Raw genomic sequence first — 18,815 nt, forward strand, 5'->3', positions numbered from 1 at the left:
AAAAAAAACAGCAACGAAAGGTTACTCCTTGAAATTCGAAAATTTGAAAGGAAATAGTGGCTTGCTTACAGTGATCTGAAGGGTAAAAGATTGCAGAGGAAACTTTGTGGAATGCAGTGGTAGAATAGATGTTATGTAACTGGACTCATTCTAAAGAAGCCCGGACTAATGATGGTTATAAAGCAGTTGGTGCTGTGAAATGCATTGGTGCTATGCAGCAGTGAGTTATCACAGACCACAATTAGGTGAAGAAGGTAAAGAGTGACCATGAAAGTGGAGGGGGAAAATGTTTGGAGAAAAATCAGTACCACATCTCACTGGAAATTACTATAGTGTACAGCATATAAATAAACAAATGGACAAGGAAATCTGGAAAAAAGTTCCAAACTGGGCAGGAAATAGACTTCAGCAGAGATGGTTTTCAGGAGTTCTATGTGCATACATCACAATTTACATCATTAGAACCTGCCATTTCAGCTCAATATGTCATATTTTTAAATTTCTAAACCAAACTACTGAATTGTGAGGGTGCAACCTTTAACTTCATGCTCCATCAAGTTACATATTTTCTCTCAGGAATCATTCTACACTTTGAAGAAATGGGTAAAGGAACTGAAGGAACATGGGCCTGAGGACATTGTGGTTGCGATTGCTGGAAACAAGTGTGACCTAGCTGACATGAGGTTGGTATCTGTACTGCAAAATCGAGGTTGCTTTAAATGAGAATATAATTATTTTTGTCCTTTGGTATCATAGTATTGTGTCTGTGTAAAATACTGATGTTACTTTGGTTTGTTCTTTGCTATTCTGCCAATATGCAGTATTAATTGTTTTGCAAATTCTAGTGGATTGTTCATGTGATAAATGAAGTGATGCCCAGTTATCTTCACTGTAACAGGCCACCATTCAGTGCAAGGTAGGTACAACATCGTGTGGTCACAGTTAGAAAGAAAAATCACTCCTTATGTGTGAATGAGTAATAGCCGGTATCAGAAAATTTTTATTTCACAGTGTGTGGTTGCTAATTAGGCGAATTACTTGTTCTTCAACCTCAGAGCTCAAGATGTTGTTATTTATAATCTCTCCCTTGCTAATCAGTGTGACTAATGATCTTCCCTTACTCTTCCAGAGAGGTCACAGTGAAGGACGCCTTAGAATATGTTAAGTTCATAAACGCGATTTTTGTTGAAACAAGTGCAAAGAATGCCATTAATGTTGCTGAGCTGTTTGAAAGAATCAGTAAGTTATTTCTTTATTTACAATTAAGTCATTGGTTAAGAAAATTATCATGTGGGCTGCAGTCCTGCCACTAATGCCTTATATAAAGAAAATGTGCAAGAGCAACAGCCAGAGTTAAAGTGATTATTTCTGCTCAGTCATAGGTGCCTGTCATGGCCGCGTTTATTGGCTTTCCACTGACTGCCACATTGGACACCAGTTAAGAGTCATAAACATGAGATTCTGCAAGTACCAGAAATCTTGAGCAACTTGCACAAAATGCTGTAGGAGTTCATTAGGATGAAGTGGCTTGGCCTGAGATATTGACTATTTATTCCTCTCCTTGGATGCTGCCTGACTTAGAGTTCCTCCAGCATTTTGTGTGTGTTGCTCAAAACAGCTACTTCCCTTCAATGCAGCAGGCCAGGCTGCATCTCTAGGAAGAGGTACAGTCGATGTTTCGGGCCGAGACCCTTCGTCAGGACTAACGAAGGGTCTCAGCCCGAAACGTCGACTGTACCTCTTCTTAGAGATGCTGCCTGGCCTGCTGTGTTCACCAGCAACTTTTATGTGTGTTGCTTGAAATACCAGCATCTGCAGATTTCCTTGTGTTTGTGTTTTTAACTTCCCTTCAACCATTTGGTTCTTAAACCATTTGGTTTTTATGTATTTATTTAATTTCATTTATGTTTACCATCTGCATAATAGAATTGGAACTTTCCTCACCAGATCAACAGTGCAAAAATGCAGACTGTGTGCCACGACACCTTGCATGGTAATTCGTGAAGTAGTAACTAGACAATGTCATGGCTGAATTCTGAAAGATTCAACAGCAGAGGACTCTGAAAATTGAGGACGTCCTCCAATAGCTTGTGATCTTGCCATCCTGCTAAGTAGGACAAACAATGCAGATATCCAAAGGCACGAGATTCTGCAGATGATGGAAATCTTGAGCAACACACATAAAAATGCTGGAGGAACTTGCAGGTCAGGCAGAAGACAAACTGCGTTTTCGCTGAGATCTTTCATCAAGAGTTGTACATCGGTCCTAATAAAGGATCTCGGCTATTTACTGTATTTCCCTCTATCAATGCTGTTTGACCTTCTGAGTTCCTCTATATTTTTTATCTATTGCTTAGAAATCCAAAACTGGGCACAGTTAAGGTGAATTGTGGAGTAGCAGTAGCAGATTTATGTATCAGTACCTTTGAGTTAATGGTGTGGAATCTTCCAAAACAGAACAGGATGTGAAATTAAACCTCATTCTAGCTTAGCTTGGCCACCAGGCCTGCAATGAAGAGCTAATTCAGTGAAGCCTCTGCAACTTTTTAATGCCAACTTATTCCACAATGAGCGGATCAGAGCATAATTCTGCAATCTTCTGTCTGTACACTATATCCAGACACCTACCTAGACAGGCTCTTTCAGACTGACCATTTTACAGCTATGGAGTGATATGGAGTACTTCCCAGGTATGTCCTCTTCACATGAAGTGGATATTTTCATAACTGTCTAAGTGCAGCCCTCTCAATTAATGGGAAGGCGATAGGGTGGAGGGGGGGGAGAATAGCAGAATGCGGCGTAGAGTGTTAAAGTTATAGAGAAAGTGCAGTGCAGGTAAAACAATGTGCAAATTTTTAGTATCACATTAACATAGGTCTCTGTGAAGCTTGGTCGTCTTGTAAGATGTTCACTTGAGTCAAGGAGTGTTGATTCAAGTGCAGTCCGGTGAAGGAAGCTCCTGATCCAGCCCAGCACTCAGTTCAGTGCGATTGGAGGTGTGCGCTTTCAGATAAGATACTACCCGGATAAGGTTCTGGGATTCACCAACCAATACCATATAGGAGTACTATTACCAGCAGGACCATGGCAGTTTCAGGTGGCCAGTCAGCAGCAACATGAAATGCACAGAGGGTTAGCGCTAGTCAATGTTGGCCAAGTTCTTTGACTAATTTACTGAATCCTTGTTAATGGAAGCAGTGGTGAACATTATGTGTTCCTCCCGAGCCCTTCCCTGGGGTGTGCGGTGAACCAAGTTTGTCGTGAGAGGGATTGCATTTGATGTTGCGCTAGCAAATAATGAAACACTTGGTGTGTGATCAGAGCTGTGATCAGGAACCAGACTTTGTTTCTGGTTAGTTACCATGTTTATTCATTGTTATTTACATGGAAGGAAGCCCTGCAGCAACATTCATTCCATTTTCATTCTCCCCACATTCCCATCAACATACTCCAGATTCCACCAGTCGCCTACATGCTAAGGGTAAATTACAGCAGCTAATTAATCTACTAACCCACACTTGGAGATGCGGCAAGAAACCAGAGCACCCAGAGGAAACTCTCACAAACTCCTCAGAGACAGCATCTAAAGCCAGGGTTGAATCCTGGTCACTGGTGTTCCATTAGCTGCACACTCTGCTGCCCAAATATGTAATGAACGTGAGAACATAAAAAATATGAGCAGGAGTAAGCCTGTCGTGCCTGCTCTGCCATTCAATAAGATCATGGCTGATCTGACCATGGACTTATCTCCACCTTCCTGCCTTTTCCCCAAAACCCTTAATTCCCCTCCTATGCAAAAATCGATCCAATCTATCTTGTCTTAAATATATTTACTGAGGTAGCCTCCACATGCATTACTTTTGCATGCATGTGACTTTCTACGTCCTGAAGTCCTGTGTTTTAGGAGATAAGTTAAAGTAACAGGAAGATTGACAATGTAGCTAGTATTGCTGGGTTCAAAGTTGGGGTCAGGTGTACATTCTGGGTGGTGCGTAGCTACCTGTTGCCTTGGATGGTGAGTGCATTCAGGTTGGTCAGTCTCCTCCTCTGTAAGGCTGCAGCAAATCACGAACAAACCCTGCTTGCTTTTCCATGCTAAAATATGTAAGCTGAGACTTGCATACATTGGGACGGGGTGAACACAGTGTGTCATTCCAGCCAGTGGTCTCTGAGGTCCCTCAGATTTTCATATTCATCAGAAGACTGTGTTCCTATTCCTTGTTGATGATGAGAACTCGGAAAATTAAAAAAAGATGTTTCCTACAAAACAGTTCTTTTTTATTTTTAATATTTTAAAAGTATTCCTATGAAGAATAGGAAGCTGAAGAAGAGTTTATTCCTCATATGCGCCGGGAAAGTCCTAGATTCTTGTTCCTTTGAAGGTTGATCTTAAATTTTCACTTTGTGGTACAGGCTCACTGTTTGGAGAACATGATTAGGATTAGCAGTGTGGTCACACAGGACAGTTCATCCATTATTTATATCAATTCCCAGTTTTGGTTATATTGTGTGCATATACGACATGAGGGTTGGCAGATTAATCTGTCTCTAAATTACTCCTAATAGTTTGGGAGTGGTAGAATCAGGGGTTGTTGATTGGAATGTGGGGAGAATTAAGTGAGAACATAATGATAGGCCAAAGGGCTGGTTTTGTGACCTTTGGACTACTTGCCTGATCTGTACAGTCTTTGATTCCTGGGCTGTCCTAAAAATTCCTTACTCAGATGCAAAAATATTTAATGTCTCATCTCTGTTGTAGAGATATGCGAAGATTTCCAATTCTGTGGAAAGAAATTTCTCTCTCCCTCAGCTTCATATGATTGAATATATTAAAAGGGGACAGACAATGAACACCAAGGCTGGGACTTCATCATAACTTGCCTCAGCAGTGAAGCGATGAGGTGTAGTGGCTAAATTGGCCCAAGGGAATATCATTGAGACTTCCCATTTGCTTATTTTGTCGAATATGTGAGCTGCTTATTGTTAGAATCAATATCCCTCAATTAAGCATACATTGAACTCAGGGAGCCAGAGGATCATTTTGCAGGTTGAGGATAAGTTTTCATTATTTCTTAAGGGTTCTGCTCTGTTTTAGTGAAACAAGATCACGAGGTTTGAGTTCGGAGCACTGGTGTTAGAAAGCAGCATTTGGCTGAGAGCATCACTAAGAGCTAGAAGTGGAGGAATCCCAGAACAATAAGATACTGGAAAGAAAATGGTGAATACCTGTGAGAAATCTTGGAACAAATTGCTATGCTTGTCATAAATTGTTTTTCCATTGGTTCTTGCATCCTGCAAAGCCTTGGCAGTGGTTGATACAAGTAGTGAGAAAATGCAGAATAATGCTCTGGGAGGAGCCTCTTGGACATTTTTTCTGCCTGAACACTAGACCGGAAACACTTGGTTCTGGTGTAATGGGAGTTAAGGATAGAAAAGTCTGATAAAATATGTAGGCTTTCCAAAAATCCCACTGAGACTGGAAATGTAGATTGAAAAGGGAAAATGCTAAAAGCACTGAGCGAGTGTAACTGAGACAACATTTTGAAGTCCACAACCTTTATTGTGAAAGTTCTGATTCTGCCTGACCTGCTGCATATTTCCAGCATTTGTGGCTGCTGCATTGTAGCTTCTTCACTTTGTTTACTGTCGGAGAGAACTCATGGCAACAGAGGCACAGTAGCGCTGCTGCCTCACAGTGCCAGAAACCTGGGTTCAATCCTGACCTTGGGTACTGTGGGTGTGAAATCTGCATATTCTCCCCGTGAATGTGTGAGTTTCCTCCGGACTCTCTGGTTTCCTCCCACATGCCAAAGATGTATGGTAAGGTATCTGGCCACTGCATTTTGCAGCTACTATATTGGTGAATGGTAAAAATCCAGAGAATGGATGAAATACCGGGAGAATAGGTTTAATTCAGACCAATTTACATGAGTGGTTGCTCATCAGTGTACACTTGATGGGCTGTTTCCGCATCTCACATTCACTCTATATTGGAAATTACTTGTCTGAAAGGCAGGGGCACTTCTCCCTGTCACAGATTTGCCATGTTCTAGTGAATGCAGTGTTGTAAACAGCAGTTGTTTGGTGGGAAAGCATGATAAGGCAACAACTCGGGAATAGAAATGAATTGCTGCTTTCAGATTTTCCACTTAAATTGCAACAATGTCTTGCTATATTATCTGGTAGCATTCGGTTTAGAAATCAATACCTTACAGCAGGATCCCTGTGGGCCTGAAAATGATTAACCTTCACTCTGCTCAATAAAGCAGATGGTGCAGGAAATGGAAAAGGAGAGTGCTATGAAGGCTGTAATTTAGGCAGATGGCTGTATCCAATTGACCTGTTAATGCTGAGCATGGTCATTACTGCGAAGGTGGAAGGAAATGGTTTATTCTACAACCGAAAATCCTCATTACTATGAGCATATATGTGCATACAGATGAGTTCAGAAAAGCAGGTTCAAAACCCATATTATACATAATATGTAGCAGACAACTTTGGCAGATCTCCTCAGGGACATTTTCTTTCAGAAAGCTAATAACTTGCTTCATATTCCTGACATTTGCTTGAAAGAAGATGCCTTGTTTCAATAACCTTCCCTTTTAAAAATTCTTGTGCTGAAATGAACTGTTCTTAGCTGGGTTGACAGTAAGGAAGTTGCAGCCAATGCTATACGCACTGAGTGGTTATAGAATCAGTGAATCATATAGCTGAGAAACTCCGGCGTACAAGTACTCATCTATACAGATCTCATCTTTCAGCACATGGCCCGTTACCTTATATGCCTGGTGAAATAAATGCTTATCTAGCTACATCTTAAATGTTGTGAGATTCTCTGCCTCCATCATTTCCCAGGCAGCATGTTCCAGATTCCAACCACCGTCTCCAGTGCAATGACATCCTTCTTATAATGTGGTGACCAGAAATTCACGGTACTCCATTTGTGGCCAAAGCAAAGTTTAGTAAAGTTATACCACAACCTTCTTGCTCTTATAGTCTGTGCCCAACTAATGAAGTGAAGAATCCCGTGTACCTCCTTCACCAACTACTCTACTTGTGCTGCCATCTTCAGGATTCTTAGATTTCTACTCGAAGGTTCCTCTGTTCCTCAAAACTCTCTAAGGCTCCAGATGCTTTTCATCTACGAATCATGTACTGTGGTGCACTGAATAATGGGGAGCTACAGTAGCCAATGCCATCTCCTTAAAGTAATCCCTGAGCCCTTACTCCATTTCCACTGTCACTGCGCCTTAACCCACAAAACCTGATTCCCATATCCACTTCTTTCCCTAATATCCCCATTCCCTAAACCCTTTCCTGGTTCACAAGCCTGGCCTGTCAGAGAAAGTGTCTCGTGTGAAGAGAGTGGCAGTGTTACACTTTATTCACATGTTGTAAGACTGCAGAGAGGTGGCGGAGGTGGGACATGGTTGAGCGATCAATAGTGGTATTATATCCAAAACTTGTTGCCCCACAGTACTGAGGGACTGAAAATAAAAATTGGGAAAAGTTTGTTTCTTTTGCATGAGCTTTGTTTATCTCCTGAGTCTAAAGACACGAGGCCAAATGCAGGTTGGAAGAGCAACACCTCATGTTTCATCTTGGTAGATAGCATGAACATCAACTTCTCTCATTTCTGGTGATTTCTCCTTCTCCCCCTTCTCTCTTTTCCCCATTCTGGTTCCCCTCAAGACCCTTTATCAGACTCTTGATGAAAGGTCTTGGCCAAAACTTTGACTATTTATTTCCTCCAGTTCCTCCAGTGTTTCGTGTGTTTATTCAAGATTTTCAGAATCCGCAGAATCGCTTGTGTCCTGAGACTAATGTTGGCCCCTGTGGTTAAATAATGGTCACTTTAAGAAATGGTCGCTTTGTCATCACTGATAAAATGGCTGAGTATGGAAGGAAGAAGATCCTGAAGGAACACACCTCTGCTTATCACATGGGATCTAATAGAAAAGTGGATTACAGATAATCATGATACATATAGTGAGTTTTCTAGAATGCAACCCACCGTAGTGCCAAGGGTTGGCAGGGATGTGGTAGTAGCCTGTATTGTTTAACTTGTTAATTAATCCTTGTGATATTTTTATGAAGTGAGTAACAGGAACCGTGCATTCAGTTCAACCATCCATATGACATGCAGTGGTAACGCACGCTATGATTTCCCCAAGTAAATCTCTACATAGGTGCAAGATATGGGAGAAATTTAGGGGGAGTGACGTAAGCAAACTGGGAATAAATTCGCTAAAAAACATTCCATTTTGGATAAAGGGGAAGGCAGAAGTAGGCTAATTAAACTGTTTCTGTGGAGTCATGACTGATTTACGATGTTTCTATTTGCCTGCCCTTTTTCCATTTCCCTTAATACCCACGATTAATATCTTTGATTAAAACTTAATAATTGACTGGTATTTCCTCCTGAATATCTCCAAACTTCTGTATGTATAAACCTTCCCTAATGCAGAGCTGGGCTGAGAAGCGGCAGATACAGTTCAATCTGGAAAAGTGTGAAGTGATACACTTAGGAAGGTCGAACTTGAAACAGAGTACAAGTATTGTAGAGGAACCGCAGGATCTTGGAGTCCACATCTATAGATCCCTTTAAGATGCTGCACAAGTTGATAGGGTTGTTAGGAAGGAGTATGGTGTGTTGGTCGTCGTTAGTTGGGGATTGAGATTGAGCTGCAAGTTAATGTTGCAGTTCTATAAAACTCTGGTTTGACTACACTTGGAGTATTGTGTCAGTTCTAGCCACCTCATTATAGAAAGTGTTACAAGGATCAACTCTCAATAATAATGGTCAGTTAGGCACAGAGAAAGTCTGTATTTACTGACAAGTACCTTTATGAGCTCAGTTAACAAACACATGAATTTACAAAACTAATTACCTGTGTGCACACCCACTAGGTTTCCCTGACCCTCCATGAACAGTCAAAGATAATACCTGGGAAAAGGAGTCTACATTGATCAGGCATTCTTCTTAATTCTGCTGTAGTTTCCAATGTGGGGTCTTCCACTTCTGCAAAGATTGGTCTCCACAGAGCTGTCACTCCCAAAATCCTCCATTTTTTATTCTTTCCCTTAACAGATCATTTTATGATGTTTCAATTTCATTGGTTCATGTTGTCTGACTGGCCTGTCTCAGCTTCTTATTGGAAGTGGCCCAAGGCTACAAGTAGTATTGGTTTATGGCTCTTTCCTCCAGCCTTCTGCTCGGAGTCTTTTTGTTCTGTCCACCTCTGACTGGTTCAGTCCAGTCCAACCAGCTCAGACATACACTGGGCTCAGAGGACCGGATATCAGGCTGTTCCTCCTGCAAGTCTGCATTTTACATAACAAAGAGCTTCTTATCTTAAAATGGTCTCAGCAAAACTATGGCCATGTTCAGTTGCTCTGTATAAGCTATCCCTGAGCAAGAACCAGTCCACCAAATAGTTGGCTAAATTGCGACTGCAAGAGCAATCTCACAAAATGGCAGTTTCCATTCCTGCACACACATGGCAAGAACAAAGACTTCTGTTTTGTCTGTTTCCACTACCCTTGCCTTATGGATTTGCAGATTGTAGTTCTTTCTGGCCAACAGAAGGGTGTGGAAGGTGCAGAGGAGATTTACTAGGGTGCTGCCTAAATTAGGGAGCATGTCCTGTGAGAAAGATTGAGTGCACTAGTGCTTTTCCCTTAAGAGCAAAGGAAGATGAGAGATGACTCGATAGATTGTAGATGATGAAGTAGGTAGAATGGACAGCCAGTTCCTATTTCACAGGGCAGAAATGGCTAATATGAGTGAGTGTAATTTTAGGTCATTGTGGAGGGAAGGGGTGCCCGAGGTAGGTTTTTGACCCGGAGAGTGGTAAGTGCATGGAGCGCACTGCCAGGGATGGTGGAAGAGGCTGACAGATTAGAGAAATTTAAGAGACTCTTAAATGGGCACAAGGATGAAAGAAAAATGGGGGGATATGTGGGAGAGAAGTGATTAAACTTGTAATAGCTTAAAAGGTCAGCACAACATCATGGGGAAAAGGGCTTGCACTTTCCTGTGTTCACACCTAAAAGGCCTGCCTTTGATTTTTAATCTTAAACTTGTCATCCTGGACTCCCCAGCCAGCAGCAGCAGTTTATATCTATTTTCCCTATCAGTTCTTTTTAGTACCCTGAAAACTTCAGTCATATTAGCTTTTAATCTAAATCCCAGTGAATACATTGAGACACAAGAGATTACAGGGGCTTGACTCAGGACATGGTCTGTCCCTCTGCCTGGCCCTCTGAGTTCCTCTAGCAGTTTGTTTTTTCTGTCCCAGTGAGCACGTTACTGGTTAGTATAATTTCTCTTCACAATTAAACCCTTTTAAAAGTTAGTCCTGTCATCATTTGGCAAATCTAATGGTATGGCACATAGGTTCCTCTGTCAGTATCTTTGTGCTTACATGTAGGAATTTTTCTGTAGGGAGCAAAGCAGATAGGTATATACAGTTTCAATAGATCCGCTTGCTCTATGTAGACATGATACATCATAGTAAGGTCTTCTCATTAGCATAGAAGGCATACAAGTGCTAAGAAATTTAGAGGAGATCTGAGGAAGATTATTTTTCATTCAGTGTACACTTGGAGTTTGCCTGAGTGAATGGTATAGGCAGCAATTCTCACAACTTTTAAGATGCATCTAGACAAATAATTGCATTGACAAGGCATAGAACTGTTGGTAAATGGGATTTGTAGCGATGGGTATTGGATTGTTGGTATAGAAGTGGGGGGCTGAAGGGCCTTTTCCTGTTCTGTTTGACTGTACGAGATGGTTATTGCACTGTCCCTTTCTAGGGGCAGGTTACTGAGCCACTCTTTTTGACTAGGTATACAGAGTGGAGTAAAATACTTGCATTTATAAGTCACATTGCTGTATTGAACAGTCTCAAGAGGTTTCACAATCTGAGTGTTTCATTCTGATGTGAGTCAGAGACATAAATTCCAATTATTTTGATTAAATGTGGAAAGTCCCTCTTTAAAATTCCCAGAGGAATTTAAAACCTGCTCAGGTGGAGGTTTGAGCTTGTGAAAGGTTAAGTTTATGGATATCAAGAAGCTTTAACCCGCTTTTCTATGAGAAGGGAATGATTGATTAGCAATGTAAATACTCATCCTTGTCCATTGTGTTAAGTAGAGAATTTTGCAGTGACTTCGTAACATACTCTCGAAATTGAAGCCAGCGAAACTGAAACTCAGAAGTGTCATATAGCATGCAGTTGCTACTGAATTGTGCATTAAATATGAACTACTGAAGATTAATGTTTTGAGTCTGAATGAGACACACAGAAGCTGGAGCTGTAGATGTAGCAGGTCGCTATTCAGCACCAGCAGCGATGCAGGAAGAATTTCGGGTCAAAGTATGTTGAGTTTTTATACTCCTTCGAAATGTCTTATGAAATTTGATTAGATACAGTTGTATAGTTACATTTTCAGTGGACAGGTGGTTGTATAGAATTATCTATTTACAGTAGTAACATGCATTAACTAGCAAGGCCAGTTCTCAGTATTCATACTCCTTTGTTGGGAATCCAGATACCTAAAACAGCCGGCTTTTACCTCTGTGTTGCAGGATGATTCTCCAGAAATCCCAGATACTAGTTGACAAATATAAGACAGTAAGATATAGGAGCAGAATTAGGCCATTTGACCCATTGAGTCTGCTCTGCAACTCCATCATAGCTGCTTTATTGTCTTCCTCAGCCCATTCTCCTGCCTTCTCCCGCTAACCTTTCATGTCCTGATTAATCTTCTGATTAATCAAGAACCTATCAACCACTGCTTTAAATATATCCAATGACTTGGCCTGCACGGCCTTCTCTGGCAATAGATTCCACAGATTCACTATCTTCTGGCTAAAGAAATTTTTCCTCATTTGTGTTCTAAATGGATGTCTCTCATTTATGAAGCTTTGCCCTCTGGTCCGAGATGGATAAGATATCCATGAACACATCAGCTCAGGTCTTCAGTACTTGGCCAAGTACTCTGTCCGGACCAGGTGCTTTCCTTGGATTCACTCTCTTGAAGGCAGCCCATGTCATCTTCAGATACTGAGACCAAAGGATCATCAGGAAATGTGGGGATGCGTGATGGTTCCTCCATATTCTGATGGTCAAAGTGAGCACAGAAGGCCATTGAGCTCATCTGGAAGCGAAGCTCTGCTGTTCCCCTTGTCACTTGATTTAACTTTGTAGGAGGTTGTAGCATTCAAACCCTGCCACAGCTGTCGAGTATCCCTCATTGATTCCAGTCTGGTCCAGAATCTTCACTTTGCCCGTGAGATGGCTTTCTGGAGATCATACCTGCACCTCTTGTAGCATTCTTGATCTCCAGACTTGAATACCTTTGATCTGGTCCTCAGCAAATCCTGGATTTAATGGTTCATCTGAGGCTTCTGATTGAGGAAGACCGTGAATGATTTCATAGGGGCACACTCATCTACGGCTGCTTTAATTGAGTCTGTTGCAACCCTGGTGTAGTCGCTCAGATCCTCCAAGGAGTGCTTGAACATGGCCCAGTCCACTGTCTCAAAGCAATCCTGTAATTCTTCCTCTGCCTCCCATGACCGTCTCTTTGTTGTCTTGATCTCTGGAGCCTTGTTTTTCAAAATCTGATGGGATCAGAGCAGCTGCCTCTTTTAACGTGTTTATAATCCAGTGCTACCAACTAGAATCAGATTAAATGGTTGTTTATAAATCATGTTGGAAATCTCCATTGGTAATGGATTTTGATTATTTGAGCCATTGGTTAATCAGGGCAGCCATTTGTTTGGGACAATTCTTAAAGGGCAGAAGCTAAATCGAGAATGTAGCTGGGATTCCCTTCATTGATTTGCGACACTATGCTGGTTAATTGGGTCGCAAACCTGTTGTCAAACAGCTTCTAACTAGCATCAGTCACATGCACTTGTTTAGCCGTAAGACACTACACTGTGCTTAGAGTAATCAGTTTTTAAATAGTGTCAGTTGCTTGTGCTTATATTCAAAAAGCAGTTACTTTTGTCACTGATAATTGGTGAGAAATAAGCAGTAAGACAATCTCAAACTGTTTTGCTCACCATGGGTTCGAGCATTCAGGCTTAGAGATGCCAGAAACGTCTGAGAGTGAAAATGAAACTATTTCACTATTTCAGTAAGTTGGGAATGATGAAGAATTTGAAGGTATTAACAGTCATCTTGAATATTACAATGAAAATGAAGATTTGAAGGTTGAAATCATTGAAAGCTTTGTACGAAGGCAGTCCATTATATGCTCTGTGTCTGCACTGGTTTTGCTCATTCTTAAGTACACAGTAGATGAATTCCTCCAATAACTATTAGGAACTAATACAGTACAGTTTTATAGTACTGTATGGGCATTTGTAGTGTTCTGATTTGTTCTATATTTCATTTAAATATATAATTTGTTACTCAGTTATAAGGTAGTTTGTTTTTATTATACCTTGTTACGTACCCTGTAACTGGGTTGCCAAACCAGCAGAAATGGACCACTCGTTGGAGTCTGGATTACTAGGAACTAATAAAGTTTTATTAAAGAAATAAGTAACACAGTACTCTAATCGTAAGGATATAAATGCAACAGATTTAGCAATGATAAAACACACATGTACACAGAACTAGGGTAATAGGGATCAACCAAGCTCTATCGCAGTCTAGGGGTAAAATGACCAGTCTTAAGTGACGCAGAGTTCAGTTCAGCTTAGTACAGTTCACAGTAATCGCTGTTGTGCTGTTGGAGAGAGAGAGGGAGGGGGATGCAATTTGATTCAGGCAGACCTTTGATGTCTTCGCAGTTGGTTTTTGGGCGGACCCTTTTATGTCTTCTATCCCGCTGTGGTCACCAACTGTGACCCCTCTGTTCTGGATACGATCGTTCTTCCGTGGTGAACCCGGCACCCAGGCAAGGGCGGACACACACACCAGGTTCCCACCGATTGTACCTTTACACCCTGTGAGCCTCTGGTCGGTTCCCGCGAACTGGACCTCCAAACTCCCACCAGCTTGTGGGGGCACACTGCTCTTTCCAGGGTCTCGTTATCTCATGATCTCGTGGTGTGTCGCGTGCTTTAGAGAACCTGCTCTTTTTATTCCCCTGCTGGGGTAGCACCTGTCCATCAAACTTCAAGCAGTTCAGGTTCAAAGTAACCGGTCTGTCAATATTCTGAATTGTGTTTCTTTTCCGTTAATCCCTCTGTCCTCTCTTATTAGCATTTTGAATGTTTCTCCATTGTCTTTCTTATCTCTCCAATTAGCATCAATCGTCCGATAGCTTGATTTGGCGTCACAACCTTTTAACTATTTAGATGAAATTTTGGCTAATTGAGGCAGCTGCTTAATCGGGCCAAAGAGTACTGGTCCTGTTGTGTCCCAATTAACCAGAATCCACTGTATTTGTACTATACTCTGCTTATGGGTGTAATGTGATTCCATTTCATAGTTAAGAAAGCATTGGATGATAAAAGAGACATAGCATATCCTGTAGTCAGATTTTCTAAAGTATATTTTTGTTTGAAGTTTGCCTATTTTATCTTTAATGTAAGTCAGAGCTGTTACATCTCTGGGTCCATGCAGTGCTGTACTGCCATCTACTTTTGATGTAAGATGTTGCATTCTGAAGTGAAACCTTTTCAGTAATTTGAATCAGCCAGCACCAAGGCATGCTTCTTGTCCAAATGGTATGAAAATGTAAATCCTAGTTGTTTTGAATATATAGAAAATGCACATTTGTACTCTATAAAAGAAGAAATTTTCATTTTCATAGATGCAGCCTGATCTACTGAGTTCTACCAGAATTTTGTGTGTGTTGCTCTGGATTTCCAGCGTCTGCAGGATCTCTTGTGTTTAAGAAGGAATTCAAACTGCTTTTCAAACTTCGTTTTCCATAATATGGAGGAGGAAAGAAAAAAAAAATCAGAATTTTAAAAACATTTTCAAAAAAGCTAATTGGTTTTACTTGCCCTTCAGGATGCGTTTCTCTAATCATTAGCACCAAGAGGTACCAGATTAGTGCATAAGGTCAGTCTGTCTCTGTTACTTTGGAGTTGGAGTCCAGTGACTCATTAATTAACATTTGGGTTTACTGATCATGAGGTTAAGTTGAATAAATGCACAGCAGGCATTGAACACTCTGCCCCTCATTTAAATAGGCTTTTCCTGCAGATAACTAATTCCTCCACAGACTTAACAATTGGAAAAATCAGATACATTAGTAATTAAGGGCATCTGCAAAACCTGACACAATATATTCACATCACAACATATGCCGGACTTATTAATCTGTTTAGTAATATGGGAACCACCCACAATGCAGTACAGGGACTGCCCAACGCAGAACCAGGTTATCTGGAGCCATGTTGCAACCTTTAGATGAGAGGAGCAGCTTCTTACAGTTCCATTGTCTGGTTGGACATGCTGGCACATTACTGAGAGTGCTGCATTGTCACTGATGTCAGCTTTTGAATGAGCTGCTGTCTGCTCTCCCATACTGGCATACAAGATCCCAGGGTACCTACTTGGACAATAGCAAAAACTGTGTTTGGATTAACACGTAGTCATACAGTTCAGAAGCAGGCCCTTTGGCCCATCTCATCCAAGATAGTCCCGTCTGTATCTCTCTAAACCTTTCCTACTGTGTACCTGTTCATGTATTTTAAACATTGCTATTGTATCTAACTCAACCACTTCCTCCAGCAGCTCATTCCAAGTACACACGACCCTCTGAATGAAAAAATTTGTCCCTCAGGTTCCTTTTAAATTTCTCCCCTCTCACCTTAAACCTTTGTCCTCTAGTTTTTGATTTGTAGTACTTTCTCTGGGGAAGGGATCATATACACTCACCCTCTTTATGCCCCTCCTGATTTTTATACACCTCAGGACTCAGACTGTGACACAAAAGGCATTGCTGCTTTCTTTACAGAGAGCACACAGGTGGGTAGGAAAGAAAATTGTGAAAGAAATTCTTGAGTATAAATATATCTGGTCTTTTGTGTCCCTTTCAGGACACCCCAAGTTATTGGGCCGTTGCCCATCTCTTCAAGCTAGTATGTGATCTTTTAAGCTAATACAAGAGAGCAGACAATGGCTCATCCAAAGTCAAATTTGAGTTTATTATCGTACACACCAAGTACACAAACGCGTAGGTGAAACGAAAAAACTTACAGCAGCATCACGGGACATGGCATTAGAGACACAACATTCACAAGAGAAACATACATTAACAATATAAATTAAGAGAAGAAAGAACAAAGTCAGATATGTAAAATAATTATAGTGCAAGGTGGCCATAGTGCTGCTATCCTGAGGTAATGATTAGGGTTGTGCAGGTTGGTTTAAAAACCGAATGTCGATGAAGAAACCTGCACAACACTAACCACTGACTATAACAACACTATCACCACTTTGCACTCCAGTGGACTTTGTGTCAAAAGGTGACACCAGTAGCGGTGCTGCACTCTCTCAGTAATGTGCTGAAGTCTCAAATCAGACAGAGGAACTGTATAAAGTTGCTCTTCCTCATGCTGAAGATAGTCACGTAACAGTTCCAAGTCGTCTGCTTCAGTGTGGGACTGTCCCTGCTGTAGACTGTGGGTGGTTCTCATATTACTAACACGTTAAGCAAGTCACATATATGTACCAATGTGGATATATAACATGAGGGTTTTATTGCTTTGGGCATCACGGATTGTTGGGCTGAATTTCCTTTCGATGAATTGTTCAAGCATTGCTTTCCTGTTGAAAGCTGACTAAAACAGGTGTAGCTGGAACTACAATACAAAGAGGAAATGTGTTGAAATAGAAAGGAGGATTTACTGGATAGGCGGGTGAGTTGGCGAACAAAGGAGTCAGGATGGAGTTGAGCAATGGAGCAGTGTTCTGCCCTGTTCCAGCTGCGTGTGGATCCGGGACTCAGGCCTAGTTGGCAGACAGTTTGGGGAGCTGTCTGGAATAAAAATCAAGAGTGCTCTGAGACTTCCTGTCGCTCTTTGTTTTTATTTCCACGAGCGAGATGGGCCAAATCAGTAGTGAATGACGAACTCCTAAGACTCGTTACCATCTGCCAATTGTAAATACAAATCTGCATCCTTTGCCAGCTGTCATGTTTTATCATAAGCTGTAAGCTCTTTGAAAGATGCTCACAATAGAAAGGGAAAAGAAGGATTTTTAAATGGTGGATTCTAAATCAGCCCATGTTTATTAAATTATTTGCAACCATCATTGCAAACCCCTGCCTGAAATAATTTATCATTTTTTTCCTCATTGAATGCCTTGATCCTTTGTTATGATACTAATTTCTTGGCTACCTGATTTTCCATCCATCATTCTCTGCAGAGAATTCAGCAACATTCTCACTGCTTGTCCTGTATCGGCTGCAAGGATACCATTAAAATGGGAAGAGTGCACAACAGGTTTACAGGGATGTTACCAGGACCGGAGGGCTTGAGTTTTCACAAGAGGCTGGCTTGGCTTGGAGTAGGAGGCTGAGCGCTCACATTATAGATAAGCTGAGTAGCCGTGGTCTTTTTTGCTGGGTAGCAGAGTCTAAAGCCAGAGGGTGTAACCTGAGGATAGAGGGCAAGCATTTGAAAGCAGCCCGTGGGCAACTTTCTCACACAGATAATGTGGGTATATGTCACGAGCTACCAGGGAAACAGTACAATTACAATTTGTTGTGCATCCGTTAGTCTCGCGAGGCCATGGATCTGCGCCTGGAAAGTCTTGCTTCAATCTGTGTTGGTAGAGCAGTGTCTGTTGTGGCTGTAGAGGCCCATACTGAAGTGACAGTCTTAGCTGCAGCGACTGCACTTGAAGGTGCTGTCCTTCAGTGTTGTCTTGGTGCCATTTTTCCGACGAGTGCGCTTTTCTTCAGCAGCAAGCCTCAGCTTCTCTTTTCTTCTCTTTTTAGACCTCTGCGTAGTTCCAGCCTCCAGCAAGAGCGATCGCTTGCAATGTCCTCCCACCTCTCGATGTTTATGTTCAGTGACTTCATGTCTCTCTTGTAGACATCTTTGAAATGAAGATGGGGCCGCCCTTGTGCTCTCTTGCCGGAGGCCAGTTCCCTGTACAGCAGGTCTTTCGGGATCCTCCCGTCTGACATGCGATGTACGTGGCCCAGCCAGTGGAGACGGCGTTGTTGGAGCAGGGTGAAGAGGCTGGGTATCTGGGCACGGGCCAGGACCTCATTGTTGGTGACTCGGTCAACCCACTTGATGTCCAGGATGCGTCTCAGGCTGCGAAGGTGGAAGGCATTGAGACGCCACTCGTCTGGAGTAGAGGCTCCAGGTCTCACTGCCAGAAAGCAGTGTGCTGAGGACGCAGGCCCTGTAGATTGCAACCTTGGTGTGTGTCGTCAGCTTTTTGTTCTCCCAGACTCTCTTTGTCAGCCTGGCAAATGTTGAGGCTACTCGTCCGATCTGTCTGTTGATCTCGGGGTCTAGGGAGAGGCTGTCTGTGATGGTGGAGCCAAGGTACGTAAACTTGTGAACTACCTCCAGCTCGTAGTTGTTGTTGGCAGTGGCAGGGTGGTGCTCAATGCCTTGGCCCAACATGTTGGTCTTCTTCAGGCTGATGGTCAAGCTGAAGTCCTGGAGAAGCTGTCCATGAGGTGTTGGTGTTGCAGCTGCTCTTCAGAGTGTGTTGCCAGTGCTGCGTCGTCTGCAAACAACATGTCCCTGATGAGTACTTCATGGACCTTGGTTTTCGCCCTCAGCCGGGACAGTCTGAACAAGCTCCCATCCGATCTGTTGTGGAGGTGGACACCATCAGTTATGTTCCAAAGGCGTGCTTCAGCACCCTGTT

General features: G+C 42.1%; 1 protein-coding gene across 1 annotated transcript in view; it reads left to right on the top strand.

The window, feature by feature from the left end:
• Positions 1 to 18,815, top strand: part of rab31 (RAB31, member RAS oncogene family) — a 121,874-nt gene that overhangs the window by 72,210 nt on the left and 30,849 nt on the right. Inside the window, exons 5-6 of the mRNA XM_063040708.1 lie at positions 577 to 683; positions 1,130 to 1,239. Of these exons, the coding sequence (XP_062896778.1) occupies positions 577 to 683; positions 1,130 to 1,239 (217 nt within the window). The remainder of the gene's footprint in view (positions 1 to 576; positions 684 to 1,129; positions 1,240 to 18,815) is intronic.

This window comes from Mobula hypostoma, chromosome 1 (assembly GCF_963921235.1).
Source record: "Mobula hypostoma chromosome 1, sMobHyp1.1, whole genome shotgun sequence".
NCBI classification, from domain to species: domain Eukaryota; kingdom Metazoa; phylum Chordata; class Chondrichthyes; order Myliobatiformes; family Myliobatidae; genus Mobula; species Mobula hypostoma.